The sequence below is a fragment of the Portunus trituberculatus genome, chromosome 46 (genome assembly GCF_017591435.1).
Source record: "Portunus trituberculatus isolate SZX2019 chromosome 46, ASM1759143v1, whole genome shotgun sequence".
NCBI lineage: Eukaryota > Metazoa > Arthropoda > Malacostraca > Decapoda > Portunidae > Portunus > Portunus trituberculatus.
Genome location: NC_059300.1, coordinates 30,971,230 through 30,992,749, shown reverse-complemented (window position 1 = coordinate 30,992,749; position 21,520 = coordinate 30,971,230). Strand labels below are relative to the sequence as shown.

The 21,520-nt window shown below is 37.8% G+C and overlaps 1 protein-coding gene across 3 annotated transcripts; it reads left to right on the top strand.

Annotated features, from left to right (window-relative positions):
- Positions 1-349: 349 nt before the first annotated feature.
- LOC123520177 lies at positions 350-18,304 on the top strand. Of its 3 annotated transcripts, XM_045282190.1 has the most exons (11): positions 350-458; positions 1,914-1,990; positions 9,711-9,838; positions 10,493-10,673; positions 11,151-11,303; positions 12,278-12,382; positions 13,829-14,047; positions 15,434-15,769; positions 16,429-16,602; positions 17,128-17,253; positions 17,417-18,304. In XM_045282190.1, exons 1-11 carry the CDS (start codon positions 425-427, stop codon positions 17,552-17,554), a joined length of 1,671 nt encoding a protein of 556 aa, XP_045138125.1. In that variant the 5' UTR covers positions 350-424; the 3' UTR covers positions 17,555-18,304. The 3 variants fall into 3 exon arrangements, with proteins under 3 accessions (XP_045138125.1, XP_045138127.1, XP_045138128.1); XM_045282192.1 differs by lacking the exons at positions 9,711-9,838; positions 10,493-10,673 and having other exon boundaries at positions 437-458; XM_045282193.1 differs by lacking the exons at positions 350-458; positions 9,711-9,838 and having other exon boundaries at positions 1,940-1,990.
- Positions 18,305-21,520: the final 3,216 nt, after the last annotated feature.

Sequence of the window (21,520 nt, the reverse complement as noted above, 5' to 3'; positions counted from 1 at the left end):
TGACTTGTGGCATCTCGCTTGCGGAAGCTCACGTCATGACTCGAGACTTCCTAGAACTGTGCAGGCAGCCCTGCTGTTGAGTCGCTACTCACCAGTTGCTACTGATCACCGCCAGGCCGAGAGTGCGCAGTGGAAGAGGAGACGCTTGGGATTGCATAGGACCTCGTTGGGAGGAGGTAAGAAAGTGGTTTAGAATTCTTGTTTAGTATGGAAGACATAGTTTAGTGTGTAGTGGTCAAGTATAACAACAGTAAGTACGGAATGTATTCGGCTTCACTGTTACCAAGAAAGTGAAGGCTTGTTGCACCATCTTAAAGCAACATTGACTTGTTGCACCATCTTCAAAGCAACATTGACGGTGTCACCTAAGGATAGTGTTCAAACATAGATAAATACCATTGACTCTTTATCAGCTGGGTGGCAGATGGCAGTACGTTGCTGCAACACCATCATGTACGGTAGGAAATAAAAAAAAAAAAACCTGATCGTTCAGACTTCAGACGAGGAAGCTGCATGATATACAGTCGCCCAAATTAGTTCAGTGGTATGATTCCCTAATGTAAATGATAAAAATCAGTAATAAATAAAGTCACTGCTCCTAAAACGAACATTACTTGTGAGCTGGTTAGAGTGAAGGTCTTTTTCGTGTACGAGTCTCTGTCAGTGTCACTGGACGGATAGAGACGTGGTGCAATCACGTATGTGACACACTCTCTCTCTCTCTCTCTCTCTCTCTCTCTCTCTCTCAAAACTTATTGTTTGGGATATCCTAAAATACAATCGTGCATTATGTTTTAATAAATAAGTACAGCGCATCAGTAAGAACGTGTATAGATTTGATAAATAACAATATAGTCAGTCGTTAATCATGCAGCTTTATTTCTTAAGTTGACACAATAAATTGGTGTACTTTTGCGTCTCGTGTAGGCCACTTGGGTATCAATGTATTACTAAAAGTTAGTAGTGATTTTTAGTGCAAGATCCGTATGGTTTCCTTACATTATTTGATACACATATTAGAGGGATTTGGAATACGAAAAACTTGGGACAGCTACACACACACACACACACACACACACACACACACACACACACACATATATATATATATATATATATATATATATATATATATATATATATATATATATATATATATGATTTTTATTTATTTATTTATTTTGTTGAGTACTCTGTGGAACAGGGTAATACCCAGAGCCATGTGGTATTTATTTATCCATCACATTACTTAATCATCATCACATCACACCATCTCAGTCAGTCCTTATTGTGACTCACTCGTATTGTGAATTCATTTATTAATTAAGCAGTTAAAGCTATACATTTGATTGTTTGCTTAGTAATGACTAATGTCTTTAGCATTAGTCACAGTTACACAGGAGTCACCACTCGCTGCATGCACCCTCTACACTGACCTACTTCCTCAAGTAACTCGTTTCACTAACATAGTTGTATGTTACTTAAAATCTTCAAAATTAATCATATCATCCATGTTGTGTGTTTATTAATTTGAAGTCAAGACTTGCCTCTTAGAGCTTCATGATGTCTATCCCGGGAAAGAGTTTGTAAATAGAATGATGTATATGGAAATCCTTCCATTAAAATTTTGTTAATTTTGTGACAATTATGTTTGAAGAAAATAGATAGCTGTACCTAACAAAACCAACATTGTATGGAAGAGCATTTCCAGTAGTAATGCAGGGCTTGTGCTTGAGGAGATGGTTCTGAGGCAATTAGTTTCTTGACAACTATAACAGTACAAAGATGACCCCTGAGTTTTTACAAGTGTGATTGTCAGGGAAACAAATACTTCATGATAAATGCCATGGCAATTAAGTATCCTTTAGAGTCCAGCAATTGTCAGGAGGAAATAACTTTTGATGGTTCCTCAGGTACTACATACACGATGACCTCCTGCTGTCCCACCGGTGTGTCCTGGTTGTTGGTGGCCTCCTATGCTGTGCTGCTGGTGAGTCCCTCAGCCACCCTTATGTCATGTTGGAAGCACATACAAAATACAAGAAATTAATTTAGAATATATCCATTGCTTGAATGTTTCTTGCATCAGAGAAGTCATGTTGACTGATGTGGAACAAGTGCAATAATTAAAAAAAGGGATGTAGTTTCATTCTTTGCTTTAAAATTTCCTTTGGGTTTTCTTTCTCTAACCTTGTGAGATATTTATTTCTAAGCTGTTTTCCTGTAGAGCTTTGCTGTCCTTTTTCCCCCGCTGTTACCCTTCTCTAACCCTGTGAGATATTTATTTCTGATGTTTTCTGGTTTATGCTGGATGGAGTGGAGGTAGGAGAGAGAGCCTTCTTCTTTGCTGTCCTTTTCTCCTGCTGTAACTTTATTATTACTAGTTCTTGGCATAGCTGGGCACACACACACACACACACACACACACACACACACACACACACACACACACACACACACACACACACACACAGAGACTGCAGTAGATCATACAGTGAAACACACACACACACACACACACACACACACACACACACACACACACACACACACACACACACACACACACACACACACACACACACACACACACACACACACACACACACAGAACGGTGGAAAGATGGAATGCATTGGATAATGGAATTGTTACAGAACATAGTATGCATAACTTTAAAGAAAACCTAGATAAATGGAGATATGGAGACGGGACACTATGAGCCTCGCTCGAACCCTGTACAATACAACTAGGTAGATATACACACAGACACACACACACATTTGATATTGTAGAAACCTCCATACGAACAGGAATAGTCCCGAAAGAGTGGAAAAGAGCTGACATTGTGCCTATATATAAGAATGGAAGTAGAATGGAACTGTTAAATTACAGACCAGTATCGTTGACTAGTATATTGTGTAAGGTATGTGAAGAAGTAATTAAAGCAAAGTGGAGTGAGTATCTAGAAAGTGAAAACATTCTGAGTAAAAGGCAGTTTGGTTTCAGAAAAGGAAAATCGTGCGTATCCAATTTATTATGTTTTTATTCAAGAGTGACTGACATACTACAACATAGAGAGGGATGGGTGGATGCTATCTACCTGGACTTGAGAAAGGCCTTTGATAAAGTGCCACACAATAGACTGATGTGGAAACTAAAGAAGATTGGAGGAGTAAGTGATAAACTAGCAAAATGGATGGAAAATTACTTAGTGGGAAGAGAAATGCGAACAGTGGTGAAAGGAAAGAAGTCCGAGTGGAAAAAGGTAACCAGTGGAGTTCCACAAGGGTCAGTGCTTGGTCCCATCATGTTTTTGATTTATGTTAATGATATGCCAGTAGGAATTGACAGTTACATGAATATGTTTATGGACGATACTAAAATTATGAGGAGAGTAAAGAATGTGGAAGATTGTAACAAGTTACAGGAAGATCTTGATAAAATATATGAGTGGAGTAGAGTGGCAGATGGAATTTAATATAAACAAGAGCCATGTTATGAAAATGGGAAGAAGTAGATACAGACCAAACAGGGATTACAGGCTGGGTGATGAGAAAATTGAAGAGACCAATGAGGAGAAAGACTTAGGAGTAACCGTGCAAAACACTTTGTCACCAGAGAAACACATTAACAAAGATATTTTGGAAAACATATAACATGTTTCAAAATATTGGTCTTGCATTCCACTACTTAGATGAAGGAATGATGAAGAAGATACTATGCACTTTAATAAGACCCCAGTTAGAATATGCAGCTTGTGTCTGGTCACCGCATATGAAGAAAAATGTGAAGAAGGTGGAAAGGGTACAGAGGCTGGCAACAAGGATGGTACCAGGACTCAGGAGTTAGACTATGAGGAAAGACTGAGAGAACTGGGGCTGACCACATTAGAAGAGAGAAGAACAAGGGGAGACATGATAACTATGTATAAATTGGTGAACAAGATTGACATATTGGACAGAGTTGATAAAGGTGACCACAAGTAATCATCTCCGAGGACATGGAAAAAAAACTAATAAAAGACATCTGTCTAAATGACGTGAGAAAGTACAGTTTCCCGCATCGTAGTATTGATAAGTGGAATAAACTGAGCAGTGATGTCGTTGACGCATTGTGTGTCAATCAGATGAAAGAGAGATATGACGGGAGTGGCCAAGGAGGCAGGACACAGAGAGCTTAGCTTGGCCCCTGTAATACACAAATAGGTAAATACACACACTGTGATCAGAGATACATACTCATCTTGGGGTAAAGTAACTAATGGAGTGCCACAAGGGTCAGTGTTAGCCCCCATTATGTTTCAAGTTTATGTAAACGACATTCACATTGGGATAAACAGCTATATAAATTTATTCGCTGATGATGCAAAGTTGCTAAGAGTTATCAAAACCAGAGAGGACTGTCTGCTGTTGCAGGAAGATTTAAACAAGATATATGAATGGAGCAAGAAGTGGAAATTGGAGTTTAATGCCAAGAAATGCCACATAATGGAACTAGGAAAGAGTAAGAGAAGACCAGCATAGAACTATTTGATGGGGGAGGAGCAAATAATGAAGACTAAAGAGGAAAAAGATCTTGGAGTGATCATACAAGAAAATCTGAGCCCTGATAAACACATAAGCAAGATATTTGGACTATCATATAAGATGTTGACTAATATAAGAGTGGCATTTCATTACATGGATAAAGATATGATGAAAAAAATCATCACAAGCATGATACGCCCAAGGCTGGAATATGCAGCAGTGGTATGGTCTCCGAGCTCTAAAAAAAGATATAAGAAAGTTGGAAAGGATACAGAAAATTGCTACAAAGATGGTGCTGGAATTAAAGGACCTCACATATGAAGAACGACTGAAGGAAATGGAACTACTAACCTTACAAGATAGAAGAGAACGCGGGGACCTTATAACAATGTATGAGATAGTAAGTGATATTGAATAGATAGACAAAGAAGACCTGGTGCTGTTGATGGACGAAGATGGAAGGACAAGAGGACATGAAAAGAAGATCAGGATGAGACAGTGTGTGAAGGATGTTGGAAAATACAGTTTTCCACATAGAACGGTGGAAAAATTGAATGCATTGGATAATTTTTTTTTTTTTTTTTTTTTTTTTTTTTTTTTACTTAGGGAAGAGGGCCAGCCAAGGGCAAAAAAAAAAAAAAAGTTAGAAAAAGGCCCACTTGAGTGATGGCTCTCCAAAGACTTCAAAAAGTGCCAAAACCGTCAGCCAGAATTTGGGGAGCAAATGCCTCGATACCTCCCTCTTAAAAGTAGACAAGTTGTAGGAATTCGGAAATACAGATGCAGGGAGGGAGTTCCAGAGTTTACCAGTGAAAGGGATGAATGATTGAGCATACTGGTTAACTCTTGCATTAGAGAGTTGGACAGAATAGAGATGAGAGGAAGAAGAAAGCCTTGTGCAGCGTGGCCACAGGAGGAGGGGAGGCATGTAGTTAGCAAGATCAGTAGAACAGTTACCATGAAAATAGCGATAAAATATAGAAAGGGATGCAATATTTCGGCGGTGAGAAAGAGACTGAAGACAGTTAGTCAGAGGAGGGGAGTTGTTGAGACGAAGAGCTTTCGATTCCACCCTATCAAGCAAAGCTGTGTGACTGGAACCCCCCCAAACATGCGAAGAGTACTCCATACAGGGACGGATAAGGCCCTTATACAGAGTAAGCAGTTGGAGGGGCGAGAAAAACTGTCGGAGACGCCTCAGAACACCTAACTTCATAGAAGCTGTTTTAGCAAGAGATGAGATGTGAAGTTTCCAGTTAAGATTATGAGCAAAGGACAGACCGAGGATATTCATTGTGGAAGAGGGAGACAGTTGAGTGTCATTGAAGAAGAGGGGATAGTTGTCTGGAAGGTTGTGTCGAGTTGAAAGATGGAGGAATTGAGTCTTTGAGGCATTGAAAACTACTAGATTTTCTCTGCCCCAATCGGAAATCTTAGAAAGATCAGAAGTCAGGTGTTCCGTGGCGTCCCCGCATGAACTGTTGATTTCCTGAAGGGTTGGACGTCTCTGAAAGAACATGGAAAGATGTAGGGTGGTATCATCAGCGTAGGAGTGGATAGGGCAAGAAGTTTGGTTAAGAAGGTCATTAATGAATAATAGAAAGAGAGTGGGTGACAGGACAGAACCCTGAGGAACACCACTATTAATAGGTTTAGGAGAAGAACAGTAGCCGTCTACCACAGCAGCAATAGAGCGGTCGGAAAGGAAATTTGAGATAAAGTTGCAGAGAGAAGGATAGAAGCCGTAGGAGGGCAGTTTTGAAATCAAAGCTTTATGCCAGACTCTATCAAAAGCTTTTGATATGTCTAATGCAACAGCAAGCTCTGTGACCACACCTCTGCTACATATTCCAACTTTGGACATATCATGCTCATAATGATTTTTTTCTTCATATCTTTGTCCAAGAATTTGACAAGAAGTGTGTGTGTGTGTGTGTGTGTGTGTGTGTGTGTGTGTGTGTGTGTGTGTGTGTGTGTGTGTATTTACCTAGTTGTAGTTTTACAGGGCCTGGGCTTTATGCTCGTGTGGCCCCGTCTCCATATCTACACTTATTCAATTTTTCTTTTAAACTATTCACACTCGTTGCTGACACCACTTCCTCACTCAAACTGTTCCAAGTCTCAACACATCTTTGCGGGAAACTATATTTTTTAACATCTCTCAGACATCTTCCCTTCCTCAGTTTCTTACTATGCGATCTTGTGCTTCTAATGTCATATTCTTCTCTCAAGATTAGTTTCTCATTATCCACTTGATCCATTCCGTTAATCAATTTATAAACTTGTATCGGATCCCCTCTCTCTCTTCTATGTTCCAGGGTTGGTAGATCCATGTGTGTGTGTGTGTGTGTGTGTGTGTGTGTGTGTGTGTGTGTGTGTGTGTGTGTGTGTATTTACCTAGTTGTATTGTACAGGGTTCGAGCGGGGCTCATAGTGTCCTGTCTCCATATTTCCATTTATCTAGTTTTTCTTTAAAGTTATGCACACTATGTGCTGTGACTATTCCATTATCCAATGTATTCCATTTTTCCACCGTTCTGTGTGGAAAACTATTTTCCAACATCCTTCACACACTGCCTCATCCTGATCTTCTTTTCATGTCCTCTTGTCCTTCCATCTTCTTCCGTCAACAGGACCAGGTCTTCCTTGTCTATCTTTTCAATATCGTTTTCTATCTTATACATTGTTATTAGGTCCCCGCGTTCTCATCTATCTTGTAAGGTTGGCAGTCCTATTTCCTTCAGTCGTTCTTCATATGTGAGGTCCTTTAATTCCAGCACCATCTTTGTAGCAGTTATTTGTATCCTTTCCAATTTTCTTATACCTTTTCTAGAGCTCGGAGACCATACCACTGCTGCATATTCCAGCCTTGGGCGTATCATGCTTGTGATGAATTTTTTCATTATATCTTTATCCATATAATGAAATGCCACTCTTATATTAGTCAACATCTTATATGATAGTCCAAATATCTTGCTTATGTATCAGGGCTCAAATTTTCTTATATGATCACTCCAAGATCTTTTTCCTCTTTAGTCTTCGTTATTTGCTCCTCTCCCATCAAATAGTTCCATACTGGTCTTCTCTTACTCTTTCCTAGTTCCATTATGTGGCATTTTTTGGCATTAAACTCCAATTTCCACTTCTTGCTCCATTCATATATCTTGTTTAAATCTTCCTGTTACAGCAGACAGTCCTCTTTGGTTTTGATAACTCTTAGCAACTTTGCATCATCAGTGAATAAGTTTATATAGCTGTTTATCCCAATGTGAATGTCGTTTACATAAACTTGAAACATAATGGGGGCTAACACTGACCCTTGTGGCACTCCGCTAGTTACTTTACCCCAAGATGAGTATGTATCTCTGATCACAGTGTGTATTTACCTAATTGTATTTACCTAATTGTAACATACGGGAAAAGAGCTATGCTCGTGTTGTCCCGTCTCCATATCTATTACTGTCCAGCTTTTTCTTAAAATCATGAATATTCCTTGCGTTGACCACTTCCACGTCTAAACTATTCCATGCTTCCACCCTTCTATGAGGGAAGCTATATTTTTTCACATCTCTCCTATAAGTGGCCATTTTTAGTTTTTTCCCATGCCCTCTCGACATTCTTTCATTCCACATACACAGATCTTCCCTATCCATTTTTTCCATGCCAATCATCACTCTGTATATTGCTATCAGGTCTCCCTTTCTTCTGTTTTCCAGGGTCGGAAGTTGCATTCTTTTCAGTCTGTCTTCATAAGTCAAATCTCTTAAGTCAGGCACCATTTTGTTGCAGCCCTCTGTACTTTCTCTAGTTTCCTTATGTGTTTCTTTAAGTTCGAGCCCACTGTATTGTTGCATATTCAAGCCTCGGTCTTATCATTGCAGTAATTATTTTCTTCATCATTTCTTCATCTAAATATACGAACGCCACTCTTATGTTCCTCAATAAGTTCAATACTTCTCCAATTATTTTGTTTATATGTCTCTCTGGCGATAGGTCATTGGTAATTGTCACCCCAAGGTCTTTTTCTTCATGACTGGTTTTATGTCTTCATTTCCTATCTTGTACATACTCCTGATTCTTCTTTCACTCTTGCCAAACTCTATTTTCTTGCATTTTGTCGTGTTGAACTCCATTTGCCATGTACAGCTCCATTTCCATATTCTGTCCAAGTCTTCCTGGAGTAGTTCGCAATCTTTGTCACATCTCACTTTTCTTAACAATTTTGCATCGCCTGCAAATAGGCTCACATAACTGGACACCCCATCCACCATGTCATTTATGTAGACCGCGAACATTACTGGTGCCAACACTGATCCCTGTGGAACTCCACTCTCCACCAAGCCCCATTCTGATGGTCTGTCCTTAATTATTGTTCTCATTTCTCTTCCTACCAAAAAGTCTTCCATCCATTTTAGTAAACTGCCATGCACTCCTCCTACCATTTCAAGTTTCCAGATCAGTCTCCGGTGTGGTACCTTATCAAAGGCCTTTTTTAAATGTGTGTGTGTGTGTGTGTGTGTGTGTGTGTGTGTGTGTGTGTGTGTGTGTGTGTGTGTGTGTATGTATGTATGTATGTATGTATGTGTGTAATTTCACCTCACCTCGGTCGCCTGCTGGTCACCCAGCCAGTCTTCCCCATTACGGTGCGAGCTCAGAGCTCATTGACCGATCTTCTGGTAGGACTGAGACCACAACACACTCCACACACCGGGAAAGCAAGTCCACAACTCCTCGAGTTATATCCCGTGCCTATTTACTGCTAGGTGAACAGGGGCCACACATTAAGAGGCTTGCCCATCTGCCTCACCACTTGAACCTGGCCCTCTCGATTGTGAGTCGAGTGTGCTAACCACTACACTACGCGGTGTGTGTGTGTGTGTGTGTGTGTGGAGAGAGAGAGAGAGAGAGAGAGAGGTGAAGCACAGTTTTTCACTTACTTGAAGAATGTTGGCTATACTTTTTAGATTTACAGAAGGCAGAGTGAAGACCATATTTAGGAAAGCATTGTGTAAATAGCAAGGTGGCAAGGCACAAGTGTGCAGGGATGCCTCACATGTAGGCAGCAAAGGTAGTGTATGAGATTTATCCTGAGGGCAGCTTTAGATGACTTATTGCCTAAAATTATGTATGTTCATGCTATTCCTCAGTATCAATTGTTGCTTATCTGAATTGAAAATTTTCAGGGTGTAGGAGGAGTGGGAATATGGGTGTCAGCCAACAACTTTTGGGAGGAGGAACCTCTTCCACCAACACCTCCCGAAGCACCTGAGGTTACAACTACCACTCCAAACCCTTATCAGTATTATAGCAGGCAAGTCTCATGGAATAACACACTTCTTGCCTTTATATTTTATTTTGTGATTAATGTTGAAATGGAATCACTTTTGTAGTCTTCAACTCAATATGAATGGAAAGTACAAGTTCTGTCACCCCAACCCCAAAAAATGTAATAATGATGGATATGACTTCAACCTCTTCCACCTCATGACTCACAGGGAGCTGCATGCTGTGATGTACCAGTAATGTCTTGCTCTTGAAGAGAGAGAGAGAGAGAGAGAGAGAGAGAGAGAGAGAGAGAGAGAGCTATGACATTTTTTCTGGTATGTTATTTTTGCATATCGTTTTCCATCACTGACCACCTTGAAGTGTCACTATATGTTTCTATGATTCACTTAATACTGCAAGGTCTGCACTGATCTTATACTCAAGAAATGGGCCAATACTAATCCATCAGTATATCTCCTCCTAAATGACAGGAGTGAAGAAGTGAATAGTGCATTACAGTCTGCTTATTGTATTTTTTACTACTTTCCCTTGTGAGTACTTGTTGTACTCAGGATTTGACCACTTGTCAGGAAGTGTTAGTCGTATGATAAGCATGTAGTTTTCTTACACACTTTCTAGTGTAGATCATAATTAACAGCATTTATACAGTTTATACAATTTTGTTCTTTTTTGTTTCCAGAAATGATAAGAAATCAGTTTCTGACACATACAAAGAGTATGTTTATGCAAGTAGGGATTTTTCAAGAGCCACGAGTGATGCAAGGCTATATGTCATGCTACCTTGTGCAGTCTCTGTGGTGGTGGCTGCCTTGGTATTAGTAGCTGGTCTCCATTCCAGGCAGTTCTTTTCTTCTACTTTTGTAAGTTGTTTCCCTAATAATTTTGTAATGAATGTTTAAGAGTATGCATTTCATGGTTATCCATAGCATTCTCTGTGCTACAGGTAGCCATGGCATACTCTTGTTCATGATTATGAACACACCCTGAAGTGTTCCCTAAAAATGAATTATTGCATCTTGGCCACAGGTCTTCTCTAAATATAAAGACAGATAAGGAGCAAAGAAGTAGGAGGTGAAGACAGAGAATAAACTATTACCCACAATAGACGCCCCTCACTCATTTATAATCACTCATGGTGGGGCGTGATGTGGGCAAATCACAGCTTGATTCTGCACCATGTCCTAGATGAGAGTATACTTTGTAAATATTTGTAAAACATATAAAACATAAGATAATATAGATTGTTCATTCTTTATTTTTATTGTGTGCATACAAGTAATGTATGTGAATGGGAAATGTGTTCTCTCAATGCTGATCTATTTCATCTTCAATTTCAGAGCCTGTATAGCACACTGTGTTTGTGGATACTGACTCTTACTTGGATGATTGTGTACCAGAATGTAATAGCTTGGTATTCACGCATGAATCTGAATTCTGTAAGCTGGATTGTCGGCTTCCAAACTGGAATGATGCTGCTGCTGTCTGCTCAGGTGTGTTGAATTCTTTCTTTGACTATTTAGAGGCTAAGAGTTTTACATATTTGTGTATGTAGATCTCTCTAACTTTTGATGATCCTCCAGCACTTCAGAAATACAGAAATATCTAATCAGCATAACCTTAACCCCTTCTGTACTGATGGCATTCCTGAGTGCTTCACGTGAAATTTAGGCCGTCAGAGTAATGAAATACCTGCGTATGTCATGGTTTATTGATGATACACAGGACTTCATATTTTTAATTTTTCATGAAGTGATAATTGACTAATTGGCACCTTGTGTTTCAAGGACAATGGGCATATAGGCCTTGGGTGATGATGATGTGAAGCACGGCACAGGGCATTGTGTGACTGGCACCTTTTACATTGTGGCGTCTTTTTCTCCTGATAGTGATTCTGAGTGTGATATGACCCTTGAAAGTGAAAGATAATAAAACTCAATCAAAAGAGTTCATTAGTGACTAAAAGTGTGTGTAAATAATGTAAATTACCACAAAATTACCCACGAAAAGCCCACAAAAAACTTGGGTGCTGATGAAGAGGGTCACTATGCATGCAGATCACTGAGTCAGGACTGCAGCTGTTGATGATGTAGTGCATTGAGTCATTTAGGATGTACAAGTGTCCCTGAGGCAGCGTGGTGGTGATTGAGAGATAACTACAAATGCCATGTAAAACTGGTACTTCTCTTGATTCAGGAAACATTTTTATATCACATTATATATATCTTTTGAATGTCTGTGTGATAATATGGAGACTATTGTGATCTTTTAGAAACTTGTTTTTAAATCCATGCAAATGTCAAGTGTGATCTGTGCATGTGTGTGAACACATTAACTAAAGTTAACTGGTACAGTGTTGAACAATTTACGCCATGTTGCACAGACCATCATAACACAACTAGGGGGAACCATAGTGTACCTCTTGTGAATCTTTACTAAGTGAAGTAAGCAAATGTTGTACATACAGATTGTGCTTTGTGTGTGGGAGCTTCGACGATCAAGATCCAGCTGGCCCACCATCAACCTTCGGAGTTTGTTCACCGCAGAAGCATTGTTTGTGACTGCCAGATTGGTGAGTGTTGTGTGATTGCTACATAGGGAAAATATCTATGGTTAATGGTGAAATTGATGTCTCATGAGGTGTGCTTCACACTGGGCAAATTTCTCCCAGCTGGCTGCCTGCTTTTGTTGTCAACAGGGCAAACTGGGCAGCTAATGATGTCATGTATATTTTTCTCTGCAGTTGGGAAGAATGAAAAATTATTGTGATACTGCACTTGCGAGGAGTACTTAAAATCAAATGACTTGTACTACAAGTACTTGTAAAATAAGAATATATTGTACTTTGAGTAAAATTCTCAATTATAAAACATAAAAACATGTCACTGTGTCCTTGTGATTTGATTGTGTGGTGTGTGAGATGATTTACAGTGCTTATTTGACAACTACAGCTGCCGAGATTAACACTGTGTCATGATTGAGTCCCTCGCTGAGTTTTACAAGAATGTGGAAGCGTGCCACAAATGAACTAAGTTATAGTGGATCAGGACAAGTGATTGGTACTTGGGGTGTTGCCTGCACAACCTGCTGGCTGTGCCATCTCAACCTGAGAATGACTGACTGGTGACCCTGGCTAGCATGACACTACTGTGGCCTTGTTGAGACACCACCACACAGGCTATAGGAACTGCCATGTGGAGCATAGGATTTATTACAACATTCTTGATCCTGCATCAGATGGAAAGCCATTATAACAAATAATTTTTTTATATATAATTAAGGGAAAATAAACTGGCTGAAGAGGTGATAGCTTGGGGTTTGTTGTTGGAATGACAGTAGTCCCTATGTGACACCAAGCTCACTGTGTCACCAGTCTCACCAGCATAACTGAGCAACATGCTTGGAGAAATTTAGTATGTGTTATGCCACCTTAAGTCTCAAAATTGAATTAGAGTGCTCTCTCTCTCTCTCTCTCTCTCTCTCTCTCTCTCTCTCTCTCTCTCTCTCTCTCTCTCTCTCTCTCTCTCTCTCTCTCTCTCTCTACTTAAAACTTAATTTTTTCAATGAATAATGTCTACAGGATTGCCAGTGACCTTCTGTGATTATTATAGCAGCCAATCTTCTGTGGGTGGCTGGGTGGCTATATTGGTACACTCCAGCAGATTAACAGTCCCAAGTGAGGGTTGGGAATGCAGTAACGTCCCATGGAATGCATCCTCTGAGTTAATATACTTTATAAGAGTAGTTTATCTATTTATATTATCTTTTATGTTTTATTATGTTTCTGTGCAATAATTATAATTTATAAATATATTTTTCTTATCTGAAAACACATGCTCTTTTTGGGGAGGCTGGAATGGATTAATGGCATTTCAATGCATTTCAATGGAAAATTTTTGAGATACAAGCTCTGCCACGGAATGAATTAAATTTATATCTCAAGGTACCATTGTATTTCTTTTGAATATTTAGTTATTCTTTCTATTATTTATATGATTATGTATCTATTTATTTTCAGACTCTCACAGCATACACCATCCTGTTTTTGGCAGATTCACAAATGATCCGTGGATTTAGTCAGAACCGTGAGAATCAATATGATGATTTTTATGAGACTCCAGGTATCAGATACCCTCTGGTTTTGACCCTTACATGCTTCAGTGCTGCTTGCTACAGTGCTGTGGCTACCTTAGAGACAGCACTATCCATGTTACTGGGGAAACTGCACACTTGTATGGTAAGTGGAGCCAGTGCACAGATCCTTTCAACTACAGTAATCACCCATGTATCCAGATTATAGCAACCAAGGCCCTGACAGATCCATGAAATATCTGGATATGCGGAATTTCCTCTCCTGACCCCTTATGACTTGAGAAAAAACATGTGCATAACCCAAATGGGTAAGAAAACAACGAATGAAAGCTTGTGAAGCCAGCGCTGTAACCACTGAGCTAACGGTGTTTGTATCACACAAAATGTATACTTTTTATTATTTGTGTTAATTTGGTCCATTAGTTTTCCTGAGGTTTATAGAGAGGTCATGGCAGACAATGATGATTTGGATGTCTTAGAATCACTATAAGTACATAGACAATGCCAGGCTGAAATGAGTGCAACATACACTGTTAACCTGAGCATCCTTACCACTTGCCATAGATAAGCATTTATAAGTCAGTGTTAAAGTCAATATGTAAGTTAATTGTAGTTCAGATTACTGTACAAGGATGTTCATCTATAAGAGTTTGGGATATATATATATATATATATATATATATATATATATATATATATATATATATATATATATATATATATATATATATATCCCAAACTCTTATAGATGAACATCCCTGTACAGTAATCTGAACTACAATTAACTTACATATTGACTTTAACACTGACTTATAAATGCTTATCCATGGCAAGTGGTAAGGATGCTCAGGTTAACAGTGTATGTTGCACTCATTTCAGTCTGGCATTGTCTATGTATATATATATATATATATATATATATATATATATATATATATATATATATATATATATATATATATATATATATATATATATATATGTATATATATCCCAAACTCTTATAGATGAACATCCCTGTACAGTAATCTGAACTACAATTAACTTACATATTGACTTTAACACTGACTTATAAATGCTTATCCATGGCAAGTGGTAAGGATGCTCATTATATGTTGCACTATTTCAGTCTGGCATTGTCTATGTATATATATATATATATATATATATATATATATATATATATATATATATATATATATATATATATATATATATATATATATATATATATATATATATATATATATATATATATATATATATATATATATATATATATATATATATATATATATATATATATATATATATATATATATATATATATATATATATATATATATATATATATATATATATATATATATATATATATATATATATATATATATATATATATATATATATATATATATATATATATATATATATATATATATATATATATATATATATATATATATATATATATATTTATTTATTTATTTATTTATTTATTTATTTATTTATTTACTGTTTAATCTTTCAGACAGGCATCAGTACTCTGCTGTCAGCACTTTGCTGTGTCGCTGTTGCTGTCATCACTTCTCCTGTCATTGTGAAGATACTCATCCAACCACGCTACATTTATCCAGAGACAATGTACTTTTCTATTGGTCTGAGTGTGGTGACGTTCCTACACTTGATTGCCTGTGTGGGCTTCTCAACTGCTTCAAGGTCACCGCAGATTGTCAATAAGATACTGAACAGTGTGGGGCCAACCCTACGTTCTCTTGGTAGTTTGAGAATAAGTGGACAGTTTTGGCACCTAGAACTACCAGAAAAGAAAGAAAGAATCAATTTAATTTTTAACTTGATATCATCGGTGAGTAACCTTCAAAAATTTCTTGGCATTTACAATAGCTGTAGCAAGAGAAACTTTGAAGATTTTAAGGTAGAAAATTATAGACCAAGAATCACCTGGACTTTACTTTTTATGAGAAGATTACAAAGAACCTAGAAAGATTTCAATTTGCATAATCTATCATAAATTAATTGCATATAAGAAAAATTGATATAGCTAATCTCTCTCTCTCTCTCTCTCTCTCTCTCTCTCTCTCTCTCTCTCTCTCTCTCTCTCTCTCTCTCTCTCTCTCTCCTGAGTGCCACATCTTGGTTTTGGTGAAGTGTCTTGCATATTGCAGTGACAAGTGAGGTGCAGTCACAGTAAGTTGATCCATTAAAAGAAGTCTGGCTGAAAGTGGCAAGATGTTCTGAGCTAGCTTGGTGTGAATCCAACATATTTGAAATGTCCAGATAAAAAAGAACAATAATAATGTTAATTAAGTTATGTTCCAACCTTGATTCTGCCATGTAATGAGATTTTGATTTATGTCACATTGTCCTAGAAGTGTCATTTTTCCCATCAGTCAGGAATTATTGTGATATTATTTCTTAGTGGCATAAATGCCTCAACATGTTCTTCAACAGTAGCTTACAGTGTGTTTGAGGAATGGTTTTCCTGTTATTTATTGTTTATTTCAGATTTTCTCAGTGTTTTCAATAATCATCATCGTAGCAGCTTGGGACTCTCCACTCTACCGAGCCTGGGGATCTGTCTTGGTGCTGTGCGTCAACTCTGCAGTCTTGACGCGAACTCTGCCACCTGTTGTGATGCAGCTAAAATTCAAGCAGCCAGAAAATACTCCTATGAATCAGGTGAGCTTTTGTTTTATTTTATTTGTATTTCTATTTTCAGGTACGTCTCATCACCTGTCACACTCAAATTTTGCTTAGTTTCAGATGGTATATTGTACCTTATTCATTTTGGTCCAAATTATGTTGTTCCTTCTATATTCACGGAGATTAGGGAGATGAATTTTGTATTCAGTAAAGCACCCCTGGAACCTGAAAACAGCATAGACTATCGAAGATAATTCTAACCAAGCATCAGTCATGAGTTGCAGTGTAATTTTACATAAATTTTCTTAATAATTTGTCTGAAATTTTAGCTTCTATTGGGAACAATTCTAGTCAAAAGATAATCACTTCCTTTAAGAGATCACAGTTGTACTTAGCACTTTCCTTTGGCCTCATGTCTTTAAGTTTTATATATTACCAGGCAGGTTGATGATATATCAGGGAGGCTGAGCAGAGATAGAAAAGAGAGAATAAGAAAAGATAGATGACAATTACTGCCATGTTTTACATGCTGTTATTAACACCATTATTTTTATGTTTCAGAAATTGATGAGCCTGATACTTGAAACTGTTCCTCTTTTAGTGGGAGCCATTGCAATGTGTGCCAGATTGTATTATGGATTGGAAATTTTTGCTGGTGTGATAAACATTTTGTTTTCTGCCTTTCAGGTAAGTTTGGATTTTTTCAACTAACAGATCTATGATTAATGAATATTGAGAGTGTCATATTTGTAAATAGTGTACCATTGCAGGCATTTTTAGAGTTTAGAGTTGGGTGAGTAGAGTTTGTCATCTACATTGTTACAACAATTCCCTTTGTCCTCTGTGGCAGGTCTTCATCATCCTTCATCTGCTGAAGAGTAAGACTGCAGTGATAAAGTTGAATGAAGATGAGTGCTTGACAGGCACTGAGGAAGTTGCCAGTCAAGACAATACTGATGAACAGACTACTCATGACCTTTTAGCCTAAAGGAGATTTATACATCCATATATACTGGTTTTCAGTACCTCATGTAATGCCAGGCCAGCCCTCCTTAATGGGGCTGTAACTGTTGTGATGCTTTTTGTAGAGGGTCAGATGTGGTATTTTGTATGGCTTTATTACTCACTTGCAACTGCTTAATGAGTACTGGATGAGCAAACATTTCTGAATAACTTCACAGTGAAGACTTACTCCCTAAGTAATGAAGTTATTCATCTGTGGTTAATGTATAGTAACCATAGCTTTCATAAAGAATATATATCTACACTGTGTAGCTGTTGCTTTTAGAAATATTCTGTAATAAATCATTAAGATCCTAATAAGAGTAACATGCAGAGCCTGAAGTTGTCATCCAGATGTGCTGACATCCTCCATCTCTGAGGCATAATGTGATGATTATGTTTCCAAGTATCCTTGGTGAACGCTTGGCTGGTGACAAAAAAAAAGCATTGCTGCTATTGGTACTCGGGTTCCAGATTTTAAAGGTTTGTAGTTGAAAGTTACAGAGATGAAATGCTCTCTCTCTCTCTCTCTCTCTCTCTCTCTCTCTCTCTCTCTCTCTCTCTCTCTCTCTCTCTCTCTCTCTCTCTCTCTCTCTCTCTCAATTTTAAGATTCTTTGATAGCAAGGGGTGTTTCCCAGATGACGATACCCAAGAAAATAATTCACTCCTCCAACTAATGTTTTTAAATTGTAATTTTTGGATTGTGCAGAAACAAATAAACTTTTCACAGGATCAGAATGTTCTTCCTTTTCTGTGAATTTGATAGTTTTAAATCCATTTAAAGGTTACTGTGCCCTTAACACATTGACTGTGTGTGTGTGTGTGTGTGTGTGTGTGTGTGTGTGTGTATTTACGTAGTTGTATTTTACCTAGTTGTAGTTTTACAGGGCCTGGGCTTTGCTCGTGTGACCCCGTCTCCATATCTACACTTACCCAAATTGATAGTTTTAAGTCCATTTAAAGGTTACTGGGCCTTTAACACATTGACTGTGTGTGTGTGTGTGTGTGTGTGTGACGTGTGTGTATTTACGTAGTTGTATTTTACCTAGTTGTAATTTTACAGGGCCTGGGGCTTTATGCTCGTGTGGCCCCGTCTCCATATCTACACTTACCCAATTTTTCTTTAAAACTATGTATACTTGTTGCTGACACCACTTCTTCACTCAAACTGTTCCACTGCTCAACACCTTGTGGGAAACTACATTTTTTAACCTCTCAGACATCTTCCCTTTCTCAGCTTTTTACTATGTGATCTTGTGCTTCGAATGTCATATTCTTCTCTCAGGATCAGTTTCTCATTATCCACTTGGTCCATTCCGTTGATCAATTTATAAACTTGTATCAGATCCCCCTCTCTCCCTTCTTTGTTCCAGGGTTGGTAGATCCATAGCCTTTAATCTCTCCTCATATGTCATCCCTTTAAATTCTGGAACCATTCTTGTGCCATTTTTTGTAGTCTCTCCAACTTCCTTATGTGTTTCTTTTTATGAGGGGTTCACACTACTGCATATTCCAAACATGGGTCTTATAGTACTTATCAATTTATTCATTTCTTTGTCCATGTAGTGAAATGCTAATCCAATATTCCTTCGCAAATTTCATGTGTGTGTGTGTGTGTGTGATGCCGTACTGTGCCATGCCGTGCCGTGCATGATGCATGTGTGGACACATTAATGGCTGCCGAGTCGCCGACGCTCTCTTTACCGCTGTTACACTGCCCTGCCAGTCGGCCACTCGAGTAAAAACTCATTGTCTGTGCCAATGATCTGATCCTGTACGTGAGAACGGCCTCCTCCAATATGTTCCTTGGCCCCAACCCTACCTACACCGAGACACACTGGTGTAGCAGTTACAAGACGTGAAGTCCCGGGTAGATGTGAAGTACTCCTCGGCCCTCGCGGCAGCTGCCGCCTGCTAGACGTAAGCTTCAGTTTACCCCACGCCTTCGAAGGGAATGGATTGTTGTGACCGCAGTTCCCCCAAATATGTGTCTGTTTCGGTCTGAAAATCTTTGAAGAAAAGGAACTTTTTAATAAGTTAATTATTTGAAATTAATTGCCTTTATTGAACTAAATATACTACCTTTGTGAAGTAATTAATAACGGCTTTTCATGAAACACTATATAGGCCTACGTACATAACAGACCTAGCTAGTTAGCTATCAAGTAATAATATAATATATAATATTATAATCAAAGTAATGCAGTTGAAATTATGAATATTGCAGTTTCCATTGGTTTTGCGCATGTCAAAGACCTTTTCACTCTCTGGCCGAGGTCCCGTGTTATTTACCCTCGGGGGCCTTGGCTCAACCTAACATGTTGCTGTTGAAATCGAGAGAGAGAGAGAGAGAGAGAGAGATTAATATCATCATGGTCGGCAGCCCGCATATGTATTCACAGCCATTCTGCTCTGTATTAAACATCACCCTCCGCACGTCACGGGCTCTCAGACACGACTGACTCGGAGTCTCGGACTGAGTGGTGCAGTACGATATTTTTGAAAAAGACCACTTGTAACTGCTACACCGGCCTTGTCTAATACCTGTGCGCATAATTCCAGACGAGTGGCAGCCTTGGGCCACTGCACCGGCTTTACAGTTCACGGCACGCTGCTCGAAAAATCATTGCTAGACTCAACATTTTATGAATCAAACGACAAAATATGAGCATAATCCTTGTTTTCATTATTATCATTGTTATTATTGTTGTTATTATTATTATTATTATTATTATTATTATTATTATTAGTCGTAGTAGTAATAAAAATAGTATAATTTTCTTTTGATTTATTTATGTAACTATATTCTTCTTCTTCTTATTATTATTATTATTACTATTATTATTATTATTATTATTATTATTATTATTATTATTATTATTTTATTTTATTTTATTTTATTTTTATTATTATTATTTATAATATTATTATTTTTATTATTATTATTGTTATAATTATTATTATCATCATCATCTTTATTATTATTATTATTATTATTATTATTATTATTATTATTATTAGGTAGGTAGGTACCTGAAAACCCATGTAAGTCTTTAAAAAATAAAGGCTGCCCTTAATTATTAATCTTATGTTATGATGTTTGTATTTCTAAGGTTATTGAACTATTTCAGATATTTTAAATGTTTCTTTCACTGGTCACATGAGAGTCGCAGCAGCAGCACTAACGAGAAATCGGCAAATTGGCATTGACTGGCAGTCAGCAGACGCAGAGCGGGCAGAGCCAAGTGTTGCCAGATTGTCAGAAATTTATGGATATCTTCTGAAATTTTGACATTTTGTCAGAAATTAAGAAATTATTGTAAAATCTACAGAAAATTTGACAATTGTCAGAAATTTGTCAGAAATTTTGGTTTGTCCTCCCAAAATAATATTTTGGCAGCCATCTACTCCTATATCACGGCAAGACCCGATGACATAATGCCGCATGAACTAATTTAATACACAGAAACCACATTCAAGGCTCTCCAGTACCCATAGAACTTGCCAGCCAACCCAGCAATGTATGAGAATCGAGCCGTGGTGCCAGCGGGCAGCGCCTGTGGTTATCCGTTGCTATACTGTGTTCATTGAAATGTCCATTTTGGATAGATAATCTTTCTATGTGTATAGAAGTCAATAAGATTGTACACTACCTCGTGGTATAACTACTATATAATACCTAGTAAATTATATTTATAAGATCTCAATTACTCGTACCTTAATTTACGCTTTGTTACTGTGTTAGATGAAAGAATGTGTCTTTATTTATGATGATCTTTCTATGTTGTTCCATAGCAGTCAATGTGGTGCAATTGAATTAACTGCTTAATTTGAATTAATTTATTAAAACTATTGAATGAGTTGACGTGCTGTTTTTGAATAACATGCTCTCTAATGATTAGATCTGCTTATGGTTTCTGTGTCATTTGAAAGACTACCTTTTTATTTGTG